Source organism: Typopeltis vanoorti, chromosome 2, assembly GCF_054136105.1.
Source record: "Typopeltis vanoorti isolate ZY-2024b chromosome 2, IOZ_Tvanoo_1.0, whole genome shotgun sequence".
NCBI lineage: Eukaryota > Metazoa > Arthropoda > Arachnida > Uropygi > Thelyphonidae > Typopeltis > Typopeltis vanoorti.
In genome coordinates this window covers 2,794,471-2,817,963 of record NC_143550.1, presented here as the reverse complement: position 1 = coordinate 2,817,963, position 23,493 = coordinate 2,794,471, and the positions used below count along the sequence as shown (strand labels likewise).

Genomic DNA, 23,493 nt, shown 5'->3' with positions numbered 1-23,493 from the left:
CTGGATAGGATTTAATAATGGAGGCTTGCAGCTGTTGATATTGCTTTTCAGTTTTTGGGTTCTTCATTGGTAGTCTTGTGAATGCTTTCCACTTTAGGGTGTTGGTTAGGAGGTCTCCTATGACTCTTATTCCTGCCCAGTTCCATGTAGGGAAAAGAAAAGGCTGGTCCTTTGTGAGACTTGTGATGTTTCTGTTCGCAATTGTGGTTCTGTAAGTACAGCTGATTCTGTTGATCCTGTGAGTGTGTGCTGAAGTCCTGAGTTTTTCCATTGCTGTAGAGCGTCTTTGTAAAAATGAGGTAGTTTAGGAGGAGATGGTGCAGGACTGGCCATTCGGAGGATTGTGGAAAGTGTATTGCATTGATTGCATTACATCGCGTAATGTAAGTCCTCTGGTGGATGATTTCGTGATGTAATCGAAGGTGGTTACATAAGTGTGATTGCATTGAAGTGTTTTTAGGAGGAGGATTATCCTGAAGGATCTAATCTTGTTTTCAAGGGAAATCAGGCCTTGACCTCCCTTGCTGAGTTGCTTGCAGAGTTGAGGGTATGTTGTCCAGTGAGTTTTGTTCCAGAGGAAACGTTTGATTTCCTTTTGAATGTGGTAGAGAAATTCTTCAGGAGGTGTGAGTACTTTGAAGGTATGCCATAAGATACTCGCAGCCATCTGGTTAACTATTAGTACTCTCCCTCTAAGTGAAGACATGGAACGAACGCTGTTCCATTTACCTAGCACCTGTTTAAAACGATTCTACAGCTGTGTCCAGTTCAGTGAGTCGGTGCTTTCCTTTTACTTATTTCCATTTTTTATTTCTCTGATATCCGGAAAAATGTAGCACATTTTAGTTCCGATTGGCAGAAAGGGAAGAGAGTGACGATTTCTGATTCTAAGTGGATAATCGGAAGAAAAGATCCATGTGGACATATAATGTATATTTTAAATACATTATATATATTCATGAGTATATATATAAAATTGGAGTTACATATATACGAACTGGGGGTCTGAAAAGTTCTGATAAACGCTTGGAACAAAAATGATATTTAAGCAACTGTTATAACTCCAAGAAAGTGCATACATACTGCTAACAGAGCTGAAGATAACTTAGATTCTTATATTCATATATCCAGGATCCATACGGTACATCCTGGGTTTTAAACTGAAAGGAACATTTAAAATGACTTTTAAACTACAGGTACTCGCCAGTATTACGGAAAAGGTGCACAGCATTTCCCCTGGGAAAGTGACTTTCCCAACCTGAAAACAGACAAATGACGAACATAATGAACTGGTCTGGTGGTCACCATCAACTCCATAGACGACAAAACTCTAATCACGAGGTTGAGCATGACTTGACGAGTGTGGTACGAAAATGACTGATCGCTCTCTCTCTCGAAATAGCTAAGTGTCTCGAAATGCTGGATCTTCTCTGTCTCCACTTGACATTCATTGATCCGCATCCCGATATTAACTAAATACATCGCGTAATGCAATTTTTAAACGATGAGCGAAGCGTTACTCCGATGCGCCTTTCAACATTTTAGCCTCGTCTTTGTCGCAGATCAGATCAATCTCATTGCTGACAAGTATTCATTTAACGCCTAACATTTCATATGACTAATTCTTTTTCTCCTAACTGTGGCTTTCTTTTCTAGATTTCGATCTAAAAAGAAACTTTACGACAGTAATAGCAGCTGTCAAATGTCATCGTTAATGCGGAAGTACTAATCAGCAGAAAAACAATTCGATTTCGAAATGTTCGCTAATTTTCTTTGCTCCTGTAGCATGGGGTTCATGGATGCTTCAACCAAAAGCGGAACTCTCATCTTCTAACCCGTTTACTCACTTTTGTGACGTCACCTTTGAAAGCCTAGTAATCCTCGTTTCTCTCTTGTTCCGCCAGCATGAATGTTCGTGTCTTTCTGGTAATTCCTCGAGTAAATGGAGCATTTCCTTTGAAACAGTTTGATGTAAAGGGGATGGGCAGTGCTTGCCAGTTCCCTTTTCATAATTTTATTCCGTTAATTTATTTATATATTTGGTAATTCCAAAACGAGTTTATAGAAAAATAAATAAAATTAAACGGAAAACGAAACTTATTTTCACGCTTGTTGGGAATTTCATGCCGGCAACCGAGAATGAATCATCAAGATTCGATTTTGAATAACAGAAAACTTTAAACGATTGAAGAGAAGCTCGAAATAATTTATTTTTGTGTCTTTATATTTGTAACAAAAGCTTGACGGACTTTGGAATCTGCGAAGTGTGTGCATATTACAAAATGGGATTAAATTTCATGAGAAATATTTGTCTTTATTGTAGCCGTTCAGTTAGTCCCACATCTCGTGACAATCGAGTTCCTTCCAGAATCTCAAGATATTGCCTTATAAAGCAGAATTATTCTGACCGTAGCCGAGTAAATTTCCATTTCAGATGCAGTCCATGCCTTTTTCGGAAACGGGTTTAACTCGTTTGGTGAACATCAGTTGCACTTCCTCGAGAGATTTTCCTTTTGTCTCCGGCAGAAACACAAACACAAATACGCAACTACAAAGACTTGCAGCTGCATAGAACCAAAACGGCACATATTTGTGAACGTTGCTCATGTCCCCGAAAGTTTTAGTAACAACAAATACCGTAGTCCAATTAAATCCATTTGCGATTCCGCTTATCAATCCACGGAAGCGACAAGGAGATATTTCTGCAACTATTAACCAAGGAACTGGACCGAAGCCAATAGAAAAGAAGATTATATATGCTGTTAAAAACAGAAGAGGTAGCCACGAATTGTTGACGGCGTTGCCACGTTCTTCCACAACGAAGTAGGCTCCTATAGCGCTCAGGCTGACTGTCGTACCAATTCCCGATATCAGCAGCAATATCCTACGTCCTGTCCTGTCCACTACAATGCTGCTGACAAAGGCGAAAACCACCTGAATGGCAGCCACTATTACGGCGCACGCTGATGGATCTAGAGAACTCCCTGCACTCTCAAACACCGACACTACGTATGACATAATAGCGTTGATGCCCGAGAGCTGCTGCGAAATCATGAGACCGATCGATAAAACAGCCGGTATCATTGTGGTGGACCTCTTCAGTTCGCTCACAGTCAGTTTGTTTGCAAATTGCGACTTGATATCTTCTTCAATAGTTCGGAATTCCTTCACCGGATTAACTTCGGAGCCATGTAAAAATATTATGGCCTGCAGAGCTTCTAAGCACCGGTTTTGGGATAACAACCATCGCGGAGACTCGGGCATGGGGCAGAGTAATATTAGCGATAACACCGGAATAGCGAGACAAGCGATGCCCAACCATGGCCATGACATAACGGCACCTAAACCCATCACCAACAGAACCCCAAAAGTAAAGAATACTTGAAAAGATGTTCCGAGAAGTCCTCTAACTTCTGAAGTGGCGATTTCGACAACGTATACAGGCACTGTGACGCAAACGAGCCCGCAGGAAAAACCAGTGAAAATCCTTCCTATGAATATGACTGCGACAGTGCGGGAATAAACGATGCACAGCCATCCTACCAAGAACGGAAGTGAAGACAGCATCATCACGCCTTTCCTTCCTAGGAGCGTGCACAGAGGTCCTACAAGGGAACAGAAATAATTGTCAAAATACTGATGTCGATAGAATATAATTTAAATATTTCTCGAAATAATTCTGACCACCGTTTCTCGAAATGGTGGTCACAATTAAATCTAAGGTATGATAATAACGCAAGATATGTCATCGAAATCAGAAGACGTTGGTAAATCCAAACCGATCAAAATGCTTACTGGAAAAATCATGGAAATTACTCATTGAAGGAAAGAAAAAAAAAAAAAAAAAAGAGGAGATTCATCTGATTGCTGGGTTCTTGAAACCGATTTTCTCTAATTACAGGATAGTGATGATGCTCTCGCTTTATCGCTATTCCCACCAAAACTATGTTTTATTTCCAGTATTTTAAAGGAAAATACTTTCTTAGCCTAACATCACGATGTGTGAATATGTAATTTTATTCTATTTTACTTATTTATTTTCAGTGACGCTGATCGGCAACATGAACAGATTTCGTGAATTTTCCATGGATTAGCTTCCCCTGACGGATAAAACAGACTTTCAAAAGCGCACTTCGTGCACTCTCTGTTTATAAATTTCGAATGCTCTGATTCCTGTTGAACTGCAGCATTTTTTCGTGATATTTCGTACTTTTAATAAAATAAATAATTCAACGTCAGGCTAAAAAATTTTTAATTGTTCTTCCAACAAAATCTTTTTCCAAACATTATGGCGCAATTTTTTGTTAATATTAATTTTGAAAACAAATCAAATCAAATCAAAACAGAACAGTGTAGAATGTCTGGTTTAAAAATAAATCCCAAATCAAAAGGTTTAGAAACGTATAAAAATCGAATTTAAATAAATAAATTGAAAATTCGATAAATAAATAAATAAATTCATTAGTATGATTTGTGAGGAGGGGGACAAGAACATAAAATATTAATAAAATAGATAAGTAACGAAATACGACTAACGGAAACAACGAGGGGGGGGGGGGGAAAAGCGAAGTGTAACTGAATTGATTGCTCAATTAAATACCTTCGGCATCAAAATGAAATTTATTATCGGTAGTAAGGTTTTCATTATAATAAACGTTCAATAAATTATAATAGTTTATTTGTGCTTATCCATTAAGCAATTTGAAATGAGTACGTACTAATGCAAACCTCAGTTTGGGAAATCGAAACAGCAAAGCGCAACTTCAGATTTCACACGAACCAGACGGTACGACGAGGAAAACATTTACGCAAAGAGCAGTGACCACTTCCGTGTGCAGATTTAGGTATGCTCAAGTAAATGAACTTTGCATAAACATATGCAACGGCATAATTGGGCTTATTCTCCCTTCCTGGAGTGATCGGATACAAAAAATTAGTTCGCAGCCAATTGGAGGGGCCGCAATTAGTAGGAAATTATGCCTAATGAAATTGTTAGCCAAGCCAAACCGTCAATATATCTTCATCAGATTCCTGATATGGGTCCTCTGGGTGAAGGGTGTGCAGATTATGACAGCACTACATCATCATCATGAAAAGTTTACATCACCACTTAACTTCCTATTGGCAATTTTCTTAAAAAATATACCTGTCAATACTCCAGTATTACGAGATTGTATATTTCTATCTTCTAAGGCACTTTTTACTGCATCATTCCACCTCAATCTTGGTCTTCTTCTGTTTTATTTTCTGCCAGCCTGAAAAAGAACATTTGTTTTGCTCATCTTTCCTCCTCTCCCATTCTGTTTAGTGACCATCCCACCTGAGATTAGCTCTAATAACACATTCCTGAATGCTAATAATGTCAGATTCCTTCTAAATATTCTTGTTTGCTGTTAAATATATTATACCTCCGCCTATATTATATTATAAAAAAGTTATAATATCAAAATATATTATAACTGCGCCTTTTCTCTCTCTCTCCGGATATCTTGTTTTCCGAGAAGGAAGCCATGCCACTTCTGTATGAGACTAACTGACCTTAGTAAAATTTCTGTTTACGTCTTACCTAAACCGGGTGTAGAATTAGTTTCACAAAACGTTTACCAGAACACAGAAGACCCCGAGTAGGTCCTACAAACTGATAACTTCTGATAGTGGTGATACATCAAATTGAAAAGCTGGACGAAAATGACATGTTGGGGGCGGGGGAATAAATAAATAATAATATTATTATTCGCGCACAAAAAGTATTCTGTCGTTAGAAATTGAATGGAATCCATTAGCAAAGTCGATCCGACTGATTTGGGTAATTAAATAGGTAGTTTGGATGAACTCCATTCAGAGCTCTTCGAATAGAAAACGTGCATTTACGACAGTTGATATTCGGAAGTTAAAATGTTTGCTTTTGATGAACGAACAGATTTTTACGATGACAAATTCTTTGTGTGGACTTGGGTTCGGATTCTTTGTCTGTAATGATTGCAAACATGAGTGTCCGCAGAGGGGGGGGGGACAAGCAGGGCACTTGCCCCTAACTGGGATCTACTTGCGAAAAAATAAATAAATAATTAATTAAATAAAAATTTATTGATGTAATTATTCGTCTCCTTGCTTTGCTCCCCTGGAAACTTTTTTTCTGTGACGCCCCTGATTGCAAAGACAAATACAACAGCTAATGAGGGGTGTGCGCACTTTGTGAAATACTTTGCTGTGATGGCGTGATGCAGAACACTTCATCTAACAAGTCCAAATAAGCACTTGTTCGATAACATCGAAATCTGCACATTCCAACGACCTTTGCATAAAATTCTTCTGAATCTTCCATAAGAAAAAATTGAAGCAAATGTTGCAGTGACGCATTAATTTTATATGCAAGAGAAGCAATTATTTTGATAAAAGGAACTTAATCTTGGTAGAATGACTTACCTGCTGTTACTCCTCCGATCAACCCTCCGATTGCGATAAGGCTTCCTATCCACATGACGTCGTCTTCAGATATTCTCACCGGACTAGTCGCTTTTAGCATGTCTGGCGTCGCCGGCGCTGAGTAAGATACGCTCATGCCCACCGCAGTCGCATTCAAAAGAGCGGCTACGGCTGCTAAGTACATCTTACGAAATCGCAGTCTCGGGAAAGAAAACACCGCCCTTAGACTCATGATTCTGACGACGAAATATCAAGCTGCTGAACGGAAAGGATTTACGCGGACATGAAAACTGGTCTGCAGGTTCGGATTTCTGTCGAAGCTTATCCAACTGTAATTGCTTATCAGAACTCGTGACGATTTTCGCCTTTTTCCGGCTACCACTTACTAATCAGACCGAATATCAGCATCGCTATCTCACATTTCAAATGCTGATAGAAACTTCTTCGCACCTCGAAATACAAACTGGAGGGGGAAAGGGTCTTCCATTAAAGAATTTATTATTAAACGCATTTACATTATTTTAATTGCATATAATTTTAGATATTTCATTTACTTTCTATTTAATTTCCATAATAATAATTTGCGCGTGTGAATCCCATCCAAGACAGATTGAAAACCTATAGCATATTTTAATCTAACCCTTGCCATGTGACCAGGGTGAGGGTTAGATAATCCACGAATTCATGGCACTGTGGGATTCCGGCACACAGCCTGGCATGTTTTTTTTTTTTGTTTTTTTTTAATTTTAATTTTATTTTATTATTAAGAACAACTTACTCAGGATTGCCGCCTTCATGGCAGAAGCCATAATAGAATACTGTTAATATAAAAGTGCCGAATTTCGTGGGTGAAAAAAAATACTGGAACACCACTAAATTAGAAAAAAAATTTCTTTCTTATGCTTAATAATAGTTTATGCGTACTTCTCAGTACACACGAAGTATTGTTACAGTTGTTTCATGCGTCCTCTCCAAATTTCGAAGTTCTTCTCTAAAGTTGAACCCAAGAACAAGATTAGTGGGACGAGGCATCCGTCCTGGGTAGGTCACATAGCCAGCTTAATTTCTCTCTTTATATTATATTTTCTTAATAGTAATTGGGGTATCGATGACTGTAATAGGAATGCAAGCAAGTTCTAAACTATGTAATCGCGTAATCTAATACAGAGGATGGTCGGATAACGAACATAATCCGTTCAAAGACGATGTTCGCTACCCGAATTGTTCGTTAACCAATCATCGATTTACCATAGATTTTTATGGGAATTCGATTAATTCGTTCTGGAGACACAAAAATAAATAAATAAATAAATAATTATATAATTTCTTACTACGTTTATTTATAATAACAATAATACATACATACACAGTCTTGCATTTTCATCAGTCATTTTTTTCCCTTTTGTAGAGCGTTCAAAAATCTGTCCAATGTCAATTGCTTTCCTCTCTTCAGGATTTTTCGGAAGTGATTAATAGCACTGTCGTGGTAAAGATCCCCAAGCCTATTGACCTCAACCTGGTTTAGGTGCCATTCAAAGACTGTTGTTCTGACATCTCTCCCACTTCTCCAAAAGATCTTTAATAGCAGATATCGGGATTGTTCCTCTTTCGTCTTCCTCTTTTTCCGAAGAAAACACATCTCGCTGAGTTTCTTGGTGTTCTTCTGTCGTCAGATCATTTTCATGTTCCATTATGAGCTTTTCAATGTCATCTTCATTCACTTCCAATTCCAGATCTCTAGCAGTTGTCACAATTTCATCCATAATTTTAGGGACATCATCTCCGTCTCCCTGAATGCAGGATGGACACAGCTTTCGCCAAACAGAATTCAACTGTCGTTGAGTGACTTCTGACCATGCCTTTTGAATGAGACGGATAGCTTCAAGAATATCAAATTTTTCTTTCCAAAATGTTTTTAATGTCATCATTGAGGCGAACTGGCATGCTTCAAAACACTGACGAAACAGCGCGCGAGTGTATAATTTCTTGAAACCAGCAATGACCTCCTGATCGATTGGCTGAATCAACGAAGTGGTATTTGGAGGCAGAAATTGAACTGTCAGCCAGGGAAAGTCTTCCAGCAAATTATCTTCAAGGTCTTTTGGGTGTCCTGGTACATTGTCCAAAAGCAACAGTGCTTTCAATGGCAATTCATTGGTCTGAAGGTAATCCTTGATGCTTGGGGCACAAACTTTAAACAGCCATTCTTTGAAAAGAACCTGCGTGACCCATGCCCTTTCATTCGATCTCCACATCACTGGCAGTCTTTCTTTAATTATGAAATTTTTGTTGAATGTTCTAGGGTTCTCAGAGTGATAGACAAGAAACGGTTTAAGCTTCATATCACCACTAGCGTTAGCTCCCAAAAGTAACGTCAATCGTTCTTTCATGGGTTTATGCCCAGGAATATTTTTCTCATCTTTCGTGATGTAGGTACGGTTCGGCATGCGCTTCCAAAATAAACCAGTTTCATCAAATTGAAAATTTGTTGTGGACAATATTCTTCTTTTTAATGAATTCTTGAAATTTGAGACAGAACTTCTCAGCTTCTTCTTTATCTGCACTAGCAGACTCACCGTACATTACCACATGTTTAATGCCAAATCTTCTTCTAAACTTTGCAAGCTATTCAGTGGTAGCCCTTGAATTTTATCTCCTCATGTGACGAATGTGGAGTTTATTTCTTGAGTTCTTCAAAAATTTCTCTAGCCTTCTCTTGAATTTCCCTTTCTTTTATCGTTACAGTTCTACAAATCTTACACACAACATCGCTTCTTCTTGTGTTTGTTCTGTGAGGTGTTCGTTATCCGAACACGTGTTTGTTGTCCGAACATAAAAATCTTTCGCGAAAGTGTTCGTTGTCCGATTTGTTCGCAGTCCGAACTGTTCGTTAACCGATCACCCACTGTATTTGATCATAATTTTAAACCCCCATCCCCATCCCACTCCCATTTCGTGTTATGCTCAGAGGCCTGCCACGGCCAAGTAATTGGCTTCCTCGAAACTGGAAGCTGCGTATGATAAAGCAGCTCCTATGATTACCTTATCATGCTCATGATAACGCAGTCCTATCTGCATTGTCAGTTACGGCTATAAATTGCGGGTGTTGCTCTTCTGGCCGGCTTGCCTATTTTGTGGGATGAAAACCCAAGTTTCCGAGAAGAAAACCCTTCACTTGGTTACGGCTAACACCGGCTAACGCACTGTCAGATGAAAAGCCCTGATAAAGGTTTTTCGTTTGCTAGACGGTGTTTCGAAGTGAGGTATTTCGAACGAAAGGGAATCGTCTATGCCAACTCAGTCGCAGATGAATTTTATTTTAAACTCCGAAATCACATTTCTGACCATATTCCGGAAACCCAATAGTTCGTAAGAAACGAAATAAAACTCGTCAGTTCCGGTTCATCATTGGATTACAGTGGTTACAGATTTGAGTTAAGCCATGATGTGTAGTCTCCCGTATTCTACAGTGGATGGATAGAAGGATATTGGTGTATCCATGTATCCAATATCTTGGTGTATCCCTCCATCCTTTTCCTCCCAGAAAGTCGGGTTTTTGATCCCGCAGAACAGGAAACTATCCAGCAAAAACTAAGGCTGTGAGATAGTGTTATATCTGTTAATTGCATGTGTTTTCTTCTGACTGCTTGCTTCTTCTGCGAGCAGTCAGAAGAAAACACATACATGCGGGATAAAAAAAAAATTTTCTGGGAGGAAAAAGTCCGCCGTTACCTCTGCATGAGGCAGGCTAACAGGTAGGTATTGCGAGTATGAACGCTAAAATTGTTGCGAGTATTGGGAAGATGCTGACAAAAAAGTGTCTGTTTTTGAGGAGGGAAATATCCGACATCACAACAACAGTCTGACACTCAAGTCTTTCATCGTTCGTTAATATCAATTGATAATATTGATAATGATATCAATAACGGGTCAACCGTTGTTAGATGGAACGCTCCTGGAGTTCTGAAGGAAAGGGATCGATGAATGCTAATGATGAAAACTGGAAACTTCTACAACCAAGGCATTTTATAGAGGCCCTTCGAGTAACACGGAATATCATTTTGTGGTAAAATGGTATTCCAATTACAGACATTCCTCTGTTCGCATGCTTGATGGCAATGTTACGCGGCAATGTGTTTGGTGATTTTTTTTCCTTTAATTTTTGTTTTCATATTCTGAATTTTGTGCTTCGTGATATGTATGCTTTCTGTTCTGCTTTAAGTGATCATCTTTGCTATCATGTGAATACCAAGAGCTGCCAGAACGAAGACAATCACTAATTTCGAATGTCAATTTTATGGAATGCAGTTATTTTATTGTCATTATTTTTATTTTTTTATGTGAATCTCACGTATAAAAGAGTTGATCGTGGAAAGAGTGCATTATGTCCGCTATAATGCACTGTCCTCGAGGTAGATGAATTTTCCATCGACATGTGCAAAACTGCATTCCCACTTATCGAAGCTCTAAAGTGGTTTGTAAACGATCCATGTTTCGTCTCTAGAGCAAGGATTCCGGAATATCTACATCGTATGAATAAGAGAACTCACCATTCAAACTGAAATTTCAATGAAACTCTAATAAAGCTTTATGATGTTCGAACATTGAATGGATCTTATCAGGACTTAACTTTCCAGCTGCAGGGAAGGTGCTTTCTTTCCACTGTTTGTGGAGACGCCTAATTTACGAAAAACATTCTCACTTCGCAATAGTTTTGTGAATTGTATTTGCAGAGTCGTTCTCGTGCTCACGCATATTAATAAAATTATTCCAAGAAGTGTTTGTGCCTCGCAGCACCATTACTTGATCGTCACAGGACAGTTGTATTCTTTTGAGTGTCTCGCTTGGAGACTCCCACAAATTCTTACGAGAATGAAAGTTAATTAGTTAAGAGTATTTGTTTCGTGTGAAAACTGTTTCATTACGGTTACTAACAGCAGACTGATCCAAATGATGCTCCGCATAATCAGAATGCAAACTCGTTAGAACATATCTCCGCACGCTGCTGGAATGAAAAACAAAAAAAAATTTTGTTTCCATAAGGCTAATTTTAATGCTAATCTTAATGCTAATTTTACCCAATGCATAAGATTTCATCTCAGAAGTGGAGGGCAGCCATCTAGAAAAATGTAATTCATGAACCCCGAAATCAAATTCACTTCTTCAAGAAAGTCTCTCTCTTTGAAAAAACCCTGGAAAGCTTGCTGATGAAGAAGATATGCCTCTCTAATTGTATGCCACGAGGAATTCACCAACGACTGAGTAAACGATATGACATGCATAAGAACATTTATGTAATCAAAATCCATAGCAAATATTTCCGTTCTTTAAAAACTTCTGGTAAGATTTCACCGGTATTCATATTTATATCACCTTCCTTTATAAGCTACAAAATTGAATAGAATTTTACAACAGAATTTTAAGACGGCTGGTTTTTATTTATTTATTTTTCCACAATATAAAGTAGAAGAGAAGATCTCGAAAGACAAATTCATTTTTGACGAAAAGGAATCCTGCTGTCCATCGGCTTTTTTGTTGCTCCAAAATCTGTGTTATTATGTAAAATATTAGCCCAAAACGTTTGTCTTTTACTGACCATGAAAACGTGTATTGCATGTTAGACTTTCGTTCTTTAATCTATTTCAGTATAAAGTCTTATTTCCAATTACGAAATTAATTTATTAATTAATTAATAAAAAAAAAACATGCTATCAATTGTAACGATGCATTAGCTTGCGCTGGAGAGGAAAATATGTATTCGGAAGAATGACGTGTATTATTTTGTATTTGGTTATCTAAAATCCTATTGAATGGGAATTTAGAAGTCCATAATGTCCAGTACTTTCTCTTTTTCCTAAGCTGATGCCACGAAAAAGTGAGTATGGTATTAACCTAGATCTTCATGTATATTTCTCAAGCTCTTTTTACAATGCTGTTATAGTTTAACAGTGAACACTGTCCTTGTTGCATATCTGAACCTTTTGTTATCTTTTATTAACACTCCATTGCAAATTTTTCGTGCTGCTTGTGCATGATTACCGAGAATTTACATCTAAATGTTGCTCACTTCTTGAATGTAACCTGTAAGTCTAATCTTTCTCTCACGACTTTTGATTTCTTTCAAGTTAGTATTACCGTTATATTGGTGTTTTCCAGACAGCAAACTGGTTCTAAGTTTTTTTTGTTGTTGTTGTTGTTGTTGTTGTTTGTTTGTTTCTTTAGAGGTTGGAAGAACTAAATGTAAGCGTGTTTTGAAACCTGTGACTGGACGAAATACGAGTTACAAATATTAGTTAGAAATTATCCCCCCGTAATGAGTTAATTTTCAACAGGAAAGAATCCACCCCCCCTTTATACTGACAACATGCTGAAATAAATATAAATCAATCATGTGATCATTTTTTATATCAATCCCGACTGAAAAGTATTATATCACTGCCGTGTGGGTCAACTCATTTCCAATCTTAGAAAATTTAATCATTTACATTCGTTCTGATAAATATAAGAAAAAAAGTTTATTGTTCTTCACACGTCATAATCAGAGCATGTGCACACCCACTGCAATTGAGAGGAAGCATGTCAACATTAAGATTGCAGCATTTAACAAGTCCAGATCACAAAGAGAATACCATGTTCAGTTAGCAGATAAAACAAAACAACGAAATGCATCCAAGGATATTTACTCACAACTGATTTCTGTTTGCATCAGTCATATTTTATGTGGATAATTATTACTTTTAGTTTTCATTTTTAGTCGATTCCCAAAGGAGCCAAAATGGTGTTTTCTATTAAACTCCTGGAGAACATGTCATCTCAGAATTCAAAGTCTACAGCAGGAAGAGCAATACTAAATTAATAAAATATTAATAACAAAAAGCAGTCTTTACAATTATTTATTCATAACTTACGATAGCTCCGCGTTTTCACACAAACTCTCTGTGTTTATATTTACAAAGTAATGCACAGCTCTCATTCGTGGACGTACGGCATGCAGCCGTACGTCCACGAATGAAATTTTCACGAAGTTCTCTTGCAGGTCACAAAACCCGAATACTCAGAAGCATCCTCTCTCTCTCTCTCTCTCTCTCTGTGTACAAGTATAAATTAACGAAATAAATATTTCCAGTTACTTTACAAGAAATACTAACAACGTGGCAAGATGAACGCCTTCACCTTAAATTCCTTTACAGAGATCCCCCCCCCCTCGACTTTAAAATCTACAGACCGACGAAATTTACAAAGTACTTCGTTATAAATGAAAAATAATTAAACAGAAAATAAGTATTTAAGAAATATGAGTTCTTCTTTTCCTGGTATTTAAAGTATTACGCTCATCTTCGAGTTTTTTTTTTTTTTTTATAATGATTCTTCATGATTTTATTCTTCCTTTCCTCGCGAAAGAAAGGAAAGATAAAGCTTTATTATCATGACAGCCGCTACTGTTCTGACAAAAATGATCAGTGTCTAACTGAAGCCCTGAGAGCGAAGAAATAATTCTGGTATCCTGCACATTCATTATTAGCACTCATTAAACATGCAACTTATTCCCTGAATTCGCCTCGAAGTGAAAGTTAGTCGAGTTTGGCATCGCGTTGTAAGATTAAACTTGCTGCTTAACAGATCAGTTACATTCAAATTACAACCGCATATTCATTGGTAAAGAACAAGACGCATTGCTAACCAGCTGAATTGCAGAACGTCGTACATCAGACTTCATTTGTTTCGTTTAGAGTAATGGAAGATATAGTTGGTTTCTTTTTATTTTTTTCAATGGCTAAAAATATTTTCTGAATTTCTTCTAGAGACTTCTGTTTAGTTTCCGGTATGAAACGCCAAACGAAGATGCAACCACATAAGCACACTGTACTATACATCCAATATGTTCCATACGAAGAGAACAAGGAATTCATCTGATCGAAAATTTTAGTCACGAGAAATGCCATCCCCCACATGACTGCATTCGAAATGCCAAACACAACACCTCGAGCCCTAGTCGGGGTTATTTCGGGAATAATAATCCCTGTCATGCAGCCATAGCCAATATCAAAACTAATTACAAATGCTGATATACTGACTAAGGGAAGCCAACCGTGGGTGCTCATAAATAAAAAATGCTTCTGCGTGAGCAAGTCAAAAATGCCTAAAGCTATCAAGCTCAAGGCCATTCCAAATCCAGATATAAGCAGTAATGTGCATCTGCCAAGTCTGTCGGCTAACACACTGCTTGTACACGTTGCAATGATGCGACTAACTGATACGACAATAAGCGATAAGAAGAGATCCAAAGAGCCGCCTGCAGATTTCAAAACATAAACTGTAAAGCACGATATGGGGTTAATACCTGACCATTGCTGAAAGCACATCAGTCCTATAGATAACAGAGCTGGCTTGTATACCGTGGGATGAATGAACTCACGCCAGCTTGGCCGTCCTGTTGCTTGCAGGCGAAGGTCATCTTCAATGAGCGAACATTCTTCCTTTGCGTTTATGGTATCGCCTTGCAAAAAAACAATGGCGGAAATCGCTTCCTTACGTCTACCTTTGGCAACTAGCCATCTTGGAGATTCGGGCATAAAACACATAAGAATTACGGATGAAGCCGGAAAGACGGCACAACACATTGCTAGCCACTGCCACGAAACGTAGCTACCTAAAGAATTCACCAGCAAAACACCCATCGTAGCGAGCATTTGATACCACGCTCCCAACAGACCTCTCACGTCGGGGGTTGAGATTTCGGCAACATAAATGGGAACCATAGACGAAACAAGGCCGCAGCAAAAGCCAGTTAAAAGACGTCCTAAAAATATCATAATCACGTTCTTGGCGAAAAAGATGCAGAGCCATCCTGCCAGGAAAGGCGGTGAACAGAAGATCAGAATCCTTCGTCTTCCTGCAGCATCCGAGATGGGACCTGAAACAATTTATAAATTTTGTTACCACTTTTCCTTGACAATGCGTAAACAATTATAGAATATTTTTCACAAGTAAACGATGTCCATAAATAGTCACATTTTCAGATTTCAGTCGATCCACGTCGACCGTACAGAATTTAAGTTAAAAATAAATGTATGCCTAATGAACTTATTTACATAGTTAAGTAAACATTATTTTGAATATGACGAAATTTGCTAATAATTGAAAAATGAGCAAAAAGGATCGTTTGAATAATACGGAGCGATGTATTATTATGCTCTAATGTAGATGGGTGGTACTAACGCAGAAGGGAGAACTAAAATCGATAGTGTTTATTTTCAAATAGATTTAAATTGAGGCCATTAATGAAGGAACATTGGAGTGTGTATGGTAGAGGGAATAACAGTAGGAATGCGTGATGGCAAACGAACAAATGTTCAGCCTCATCGTGCTGATACGTAAAGTTTTTAACACTGTTATAATATGAAATGCTGTAAAGAAATGACACTTTGCCAGTGACAACAGGTAGAGAATATATATTAAAACAGTCAAAGATCATCCCTCTCAAAGAAACAAGAAAAGTAGAATTAGAAATCAGAGGAAACTGCGACAGTTACAGCTTTCGTGGCGGCAAGCCTCAAGAATCAAGACTACATTAGTGTGAAGATGTGTTTAAGATGGCTGAAAAGATTCCACACAACCAACCAGCTGCCAGTCAATCGTAGTTCATAAATATGGACGATAGATTTTGATATCGAAACTTTGGCTCAAATCTTGTTCAGGACGCAGAATAGTATAAGTTTTTTCATTGGAAGGTGAGTCAGGTAGCCTCACAAAGATGACAGTGTTTTCCTTCCAGAAACTCGAGGGTTCTTTATTTTATTTATTTCACAAAGGTTAACCGGCAACAAGAACACGCGATAGTTCAGACATACTGAACTATCGTCGTCTTAACATTTCCAAATAAGAGAGCCAGTAACTGTTCATCCAAAAACAATTTAGGGCATTTAAAAAAATAATAATAATTTTGATTCTGCCTGATTTGATGGTTTGGTCACATTCACTTATTCAATAAACTTCTTGCAGCCACTGTTCTAGCTTTATGACTGTCTGCGCAAGTCTCGAGTGCGGTAAGCCAATCAGAGACCTGCAGGAGTCGACCCTGATTTTTATGCTTCAGCTCGTTTCTACCAAGAGGCAGCGACTAACTTCCCCTCCAAATATTTTTCTGACCAAATGCACTATTTAATACCATGGTGTAAAATTTATTACTATACACTGCTTGGAAAGAAGTCAACGGGCACCCACATTGGCAAGATAGTTCGTGCCATGACGAGTCATGCTTATAGTTTATCAAGTCAGTGCAACTATGTCCTGGTGAAATAACTGCGAGAAGGAAACTGGCGAAATTTGAAAGAGGTGTTATGATAGGATGCCATGTTGCATGTTCGGCAAATTGTTAACAAAGTTGGCCATCCCACGTGAACAATCAATGATACCATACTGAGATGGAAGCGCAGAGAGTTAAATCCAAGTGCTACCCGCAATGGACAACCTACCACATTCATCGCGTGTAACCGTAGGGTGGATATGAAGGACAAACTACGAGGGTAATACGTAAAAACCACCATTCGTCGGCTAACACGTTGAATGGGGGAGTTCGCTCCCAGCATCGAGGGGAACACAAATCTGCACAAAAGCATTCAGAAGCGAGAATCACAACATGAGCTTCAATGGTAGGACTGCAATATGCAAGCTTCACATCACCCGAACCAACATGCAGCATCGTCTTCAGTGGTGTAAAGAGCGTGTACTGTGGGACGTGGAAGTTTGAAATTGTTTTATGGAGCAACAAATAACGCTACACCCTCTGCTAAGCAGATGGACGTCGGTGAGTGCGGCGGATGCCCAGTGGACGTCTCTAACCACAGTGCGTAATTCCATGAAATATGAAGTTGGTGGAGTGATGGTATTGTCCTGTTTTTCCTGGTTTGCCCTCTGACTTCTGTTTGTGATACCATAAACATTGAACTCCGAGAAGTATATGAACATTCTGGACAATGCAATTCTTCCTACTTTGCGGCGCTTCTCCGAACTGACCATTGTCTCTTTCAGCAAGACAGTGCATCGTGTCTTAAGTATCTGCTGATGCAACTGCGTGGTTTGTGAACATGAATGCCATGACACTTGACGCCCTGTATTGAACACCTGCGGGATGAACTGAGTTCAAGGGACGTCAGCCCCACAATAACCCACGACCTCATCACATGCCTGCAGGAAGAATGGTCCACAATTCCCATTGATTGCACTTTTTATCAATTCCCATTGATAAAAAGTGCAATCATTGTATCTCCCGTGAATTAATATCGTAGATAAAGTATTGTATATTTAGGGAACCAATCTCTACAAAACATTGAACGTTTTCCTGATATAAAGATACCAAGCAATTTTAAACCTGGTTTTACTCCATTTCCCAAGTAAGCAAACAGACTAAAAGTCAAGTTTGCGCCTGCAATTGATGCAAGTCTAACTGATCCCACAGGTAGTGCAAGACCAGGGCAACTCGTGGTAAAGGTGGAACAAGCTCTGATCACTAATCTTAATATTTACCTTTAATGGCAAAACACATCTCCAAGAAGGGGATGTATGATGTTTTGTATTAAAGGCAAGGGGCCACTACCCAGACCGGTTTCGACCTTTATTGAGGTCTCGTCAGTGGGAGCTAGGCTAGAAATAGAAATACCAAGATTTAGTAATACAGAGCTTGTAAGTATTTCACCAAAACAAGTTACCATAAGGTGTTTTAACCTTATTAAATAAAAATCTCAGGAGGAGATATAAATGTAGAAAGTATTTTTACCTTGGGTATAAATATGTTAAAGATACCAAGCAATTTTAAACCTGGTTTTACTCCATTTCCCAAGTAAGCAAACAGACTAAAAGTCAAGTTTGTATTACTAAATCTTGGTATTTCTAGCCTAGCTCCCACTGATGAGACCTCAATAAAGGTCGAAACCGGTCTGGGTAGTGGCCCCTTGCCTTTAATACAAAACATCATACATCCCCTTCTTGGAGATGTGTTTTGGCATTAAAGGTAAATATTAAGATTAGTGATCAGAGCTTGTTCCACCTTTACCACGAGTTGCCCTGGTCTTGCGCTACCTGTGGGATCAGTTAGACTTGCATCAATTGCAGGCGCAAACTTGACTTTTAGTCTGTTTGCTTACTTGGGAAATGGAGTAAAACCAGGTTTAAAATTACTTGGTATCTTTAACATATTTATACCCAAGGTAAAAATACTTTCTACACATATATATATATATATATATTCCTTTATACCTTTACCTCCTTTCATTCCCTCCCGGGATCAGGTCGAACTTCTCTAGCCCTAACTTATGGAAATCAGCAGTGAAGCCAGTCTCTACCCTTAGCTGACCCCACGGTTACTAATGATTTTAGTGACATCGCAACTAGAGTACGGCACACAACTGCCAGTGGTAATGCTTCCTTTTTTTTTTCTCTCTCTCAGAAATTACTGTTTAACTAAAAATGGCTTTTATGTGGATTAATTCTCATCTTTCGCGAGCATTTTGTATCATTTTTTAATCCGTCATTCTCTAAACACTTTTGCTATCGCTTAGCGAGACGCTGCATGCTGACTCCGTAAAAGTCTTCACAAACTGTTTGCTTTTAATACTCGTAGTCTACAAAATTGGCTCATCGAAGGGCTAGTAGGTAGTTAGAAGGTGCTAGATTCGGGCTATGAACGGTATGAGAAGCATCAGTCCAACGAAATGGTTCATGTATCCCTTGTGAGCACAATGGTGCGAGATCGGGCGGTGTCATTACAGCCCAATGTATAACTGCTCAGTCAACAGCTTCATGCACACTTTCAGATGGGAATGAATTTTCATCAGACCGACATCTTCCGCATGGAATTTTCTCACCATTCTCTCTGGTTCTGCTGTTACACATGCATGTTTAAACAGCTGTCATTTTGAGCTACGCGCGTATGTGTGTGTGTGTGACCGATTTCAGCACAACTCACTGTGATGGAAGAACTACAACTGTCTACTGAGGAACGTTAAAGCCTTTTGCCACGCTCGAAGCAAAAAGTAGGGAAACAGGCGTATTAGTTTTGTATACTCCTTCGTATATATTGTTGTTGTTGTTGTTGTTGTTATAATATAATACAATGTAATACTAATGAATAAAAAATATCTTTGAAAAATGCTTTGTATAAACTTTTAGTAAGCTGGATTTAAGAGGAACACGAGGGTAGTACCTACCTGCAGCAATTCCGCCGAACAAAGCTCCTAACGCCAGTAAACTGCCAATCCAGCTCATATCACTGTCGGTCACGGTGACTGGACTTGTGGGTTTCTCCATGTCTGGAAGTGCAAATGCGGTGTAGGCAGCGGCCATACCGACTGAAACACCTCCTACTAACGATGATAGTGCAGCTAAGTACATTTTCCTGAATTTAGTCTCACATTTTCTGGCAACAGGAACTTCACTAGACCACGGGAGGTCTGTCGATGGCACATTTAAATTATCCATAACGACGGACACACTTTTGAAGCAAACTGCTCTTCTTTTATATTTACTTTATGTCGTAATCGACTTGACTAGATGTCTGCTGACTAGGGATCTTTAAATAATTCCTTGTGTCCAAAAAAATTTATTATCCTCTTCTCGATGACTTACTGCATCTTTTAAGTTAATCTTGCTTAATTCTTAGGTTTCTGTTCTTTCCAGTTTTAACCTGTCTATTAAACCGGAACGAACTGAAATATAAACGTTCTTCGAACGCTGCCGTTGTGAGGAGATTTCTTTTTGTGACGTCGAGAAATATTTAACTCGACACAGGACGTGTTACTGGAATAACTGTCGTATTACATAGTTTATTTTTCTGTGCATTCATTAAAACTTTTCCCTCATGTACGCAGTTCATATTTTAGAATTAATAGTTTAATTCATAGGATCTTCTGACATTGTACGTAATTCTCTTTTGAATGTATTTTTTTTTAAATCTCATTAAAGCGTTATTCCTTCTGCTTGTACGCTTGTTTGCAAAGAGCAGTTATAAAACCTCTTATGTGTGGGATTACCATGGAAAATAAAATACAGCAATGGGATTTCTCCTTCACAAGTCGCCGAAAACGATGCATTGCATCGCTTTTGGAGAACTTGTAAGGAGAGGGGGGGGGAACTGTGGGTGATCATTGATTTTATGTGGGATCGTTCTTTTTGTTACATTCCTCGAATATATTGGATTGCTATACGCATTGGAGCACCCAGGGAGGGGGCCAAGAGGCCCTGGCCCACTCCAAAAGAAAAAAGAAAAAACACCAGAAAAATTTCTAAAAATCTTTCCCTAATTAAAATTCTTTTTTTTTTTTTAATTTATGTTGTGTCGTGTCTGTCGTGTACCCCCCCCCCCCCAAAGATAAATCTTGAGTGCGCCACTGGCTATACGAAATTATTGTTTCTAACGGTTTTCTGAATGTTGCAACATCGTTACATGACTTGTTGAACATTTAAAAGTTTAATTTTCAGTAAAGATGATATTTATTGCAATGAAATGGAATAATTTAATTTTGCCCATGTTGGGTAAGAAGCAGCAGTTTGTGATCCCTGAATTTCTCCCTTTTCTATAACCACTATTCTGTTATTTTAATCAAAATGCTGTCCTTATTGGTTCTTATGTTCCATGTTTTTATTTAATAAACAACAGAGAATGACAATCTTTGCTTTTGCTTTAAAATACAATGAAGTAACTAATTTAATGAAATAAATAAAAGAATTTCCCGTCGACCTTTTTTCTGATATTATAATATAATATCAGAAAAAAATGCATTTTAGGAGAGTCGCTTGCAGGTCATACTTCTGTAATCTTTGTCATATTGTTCATCATGATAAGAACTGTCACAGAATTCTAACGTATGAGGTTTTAATACGCGGATTATTAATGCATTGCGACAATGTTCGAGGATTATTTCAAAATAGAACGAGCAATTTGAGCAGTCCTTTTGGCTGTGCCATTTAAGCAGCATGGGCGAAGTACAGGATTATCACTATCTACCTTCTGCTGATATGTTTTATTAGGTGCGTTTGGTTGTCTCCTTGATGCAGACCTATTTTTAAAAAAAAAGAAAAGAAAAGAAAAGAACGTACATTACTCAAATACACAGCTTAGCATAAAATCTTAAGACGTTCTCCCTTTGCACATTGGCAACCACTTGTAACCATTTACCAATCAGTTGATACGACCCAACTGACTACTGATGGTGTCACAGAAATTCGAGATATTTCTTTTCCCCATAAAACGCACATTCTTAATAACTAAAACATGGTTACTTTATTGAAGAGTAGGTAAAGAGACGAAATATTGAGGAAGGGATATAGGGGAAAAGTCGAGTTATTCAAAGAATTGTACAAAAGCATATACAAGAATACAGGTTAATTCAGTTATGATGGGTTCACGGACAATTCATCGCGGGAAAAGAAATTGCAGGAAAATTCATCACGGGAAAAGAAATTCGCTAGAAAATTGCAATGATGTTGCATTGATACCGAGATATGAAAAGTAAATGCAGTGCAAGATAAATTTCAAAAAATATAGTGTTTTATGTATTTGTATGTATTTAATTTTATGTATCACCGCGGGATTTACATAATGATGATAGGATTTTCGGAATTTTATTATCATTTTCTTTGATATAATTACTCAAAGTGCACGATAACAGCGTACAACATGTCTTTTGTATGCAGGAAAGTGGAGTCATTTTCAAAATACACGTGCATTCAATAACTGAAACACGTCACCTTCTAAATTAGTTCAGATAAAAAAATATATCACACCTGGATAGATGTCTAAATGCGCAGAACAGAAAAATAGTGAACGGTTAGAAGAATAAATATTCTTAAAAATTGTGCCCTTTCTCCTTAACTGTTCTTAAATATTTTATTTTCCTAATAACTATTCTAATTCCATCCACAGCGCCTGTAGTAAGAAAGAATATTAATAACTTTATACGGAATAAAAAAAAAATCAGAAAGCTAAATATAATCGAAATATTAAATAATATATAAAATATTTTTTTTTCACATATGGGAAATATTTCTTCTTTTTTTTTTCATATATATCCGCGAAGAATTTTCATGCGATTAATTTTCCCGCGCTGAAGAGTCTCCGCGTCCGTTGTGAGACCGACTAATTACCTTCAGTTGAAAAGCTCTGATAACGGTTTTTCACGTCCTAAGAGGGATTCGAACCAAGGTCTTTCCAGTCAAAGCTCTTCGTTTATATGGACCAAACAACGGACCAAAGAAGCTCTACACTAGAATGCACATACGAATAGATTTTTTTAAACATACAGTCAAAGAGGTTTGTTCTTCTTCGTGTTGTTTTTCCTTAACGCTAACTAACTGTCTGAGGTAAATAGAGACAGCCACAGTTTCAAGAGGATCACCTGCTATAGTTCAATCTGATATGAATTAGTCGCTGTTTTGTTTTTTAATTTTTAATAATTTTTCCTGCTTTTTCTGTCGAGGTCATTTAGCATTTCTTGCGCTTCTTCTTTATTTTACCCTATTTTTTATTTTTATTTCTTTTGCAAACTGTTTATTTATGCAAAATGTAAATGAGTTAGATTCCTTGCGTTGATGTTAATTCCATAGTTATCCTATGGTACATTCCTAAAGACTTCTTCCAGTGTAGTAGAAAACATTTTAAGTGATATTTTGGATCTCCTTGCTTCAGCCTGCCTGGCCGGCCGAGTGGTTATCGCTAATTATACATTATACACAAAGAATAATGCCAGACAAAATAATCTGTACCCTTCCCCAGTCGCATGGCAAAATACCCAAAATGTTCTATGAGATTGCGGAAGGATATAGGTTCATTAACAATTACATAACAATAAATGAATTCCTAAACATGAAACCCAAAACAGCGCAAATCAATCTCACGCGAGCTGTAATCGAACCCCCTCAGCACCGTGAGATTGAAAGAGGACAAATAAAACAATCCTATGTACTAAAAAAAGTATTCACATTACCCATTAACCTTAAACTTAAAACATTCTTTTACAAAGTGCATCACTCCTGTTTACCCACAAAACTATGGTTCATAGGGAAAGGCATTCC

At 37.9% G+C, this 23,493-nt stretch overlaps 2 protein-coding genes across 2 annotated transcripts; both read right to left on the bottom strand.

Moving 5' to 3' along the window:
- Positions 1–2,328: 2,328 nt before the first annotated feature.
- On the bottom strand, positions 2,329–6,667 carry LOC150108784 (facilitated trehalose transporter Tret1-like). Its single transcript, XM_090414212.1, has 2 exons — positions 6,427–6,667; positions 2,329–3,605 (listed from the first exon to the last, which is right to left on the bottom strand). The coding sequence occupies exons 1-2, from the start codon at positions 6,656–6,658 to the stop codon at positions 2,431–2,433; spliced, it is 1,407 nt and encodes a 468-aa protein (XP_090270338.1). The 5' UTR covers positions 6,659–6,667; the 3' UTR covers positions 2,329–2,430.
- A 6,635-nt stretch (positions 6,668–13,302) lies between these two features.
- LOC150108783 (facilitated trehalose transporter Tret1-like) lies at positions 13,303–19,879 on the bottom strand. The gene is made up of 2 exons (XM_090403218.1): positions 19,632–19,879; positions 13,303–15,340 (listed from the first exon to the last, which is right to left on the bottom strand). Exons 1-2 carry the CDS (start codon positions 19,813–19,815, stop codon positions 14,133–14,135), a joined length of 1,392 nt encoding a protein of 463 aa, XP_090259344.1. The 5' UTR covers positions 19,816–19,879; the 3' UTR covers positions 13,303–14,132.
- Between the last annotated feature and the right edge of the window lie 3,614 nt (positions 19,880–23,493).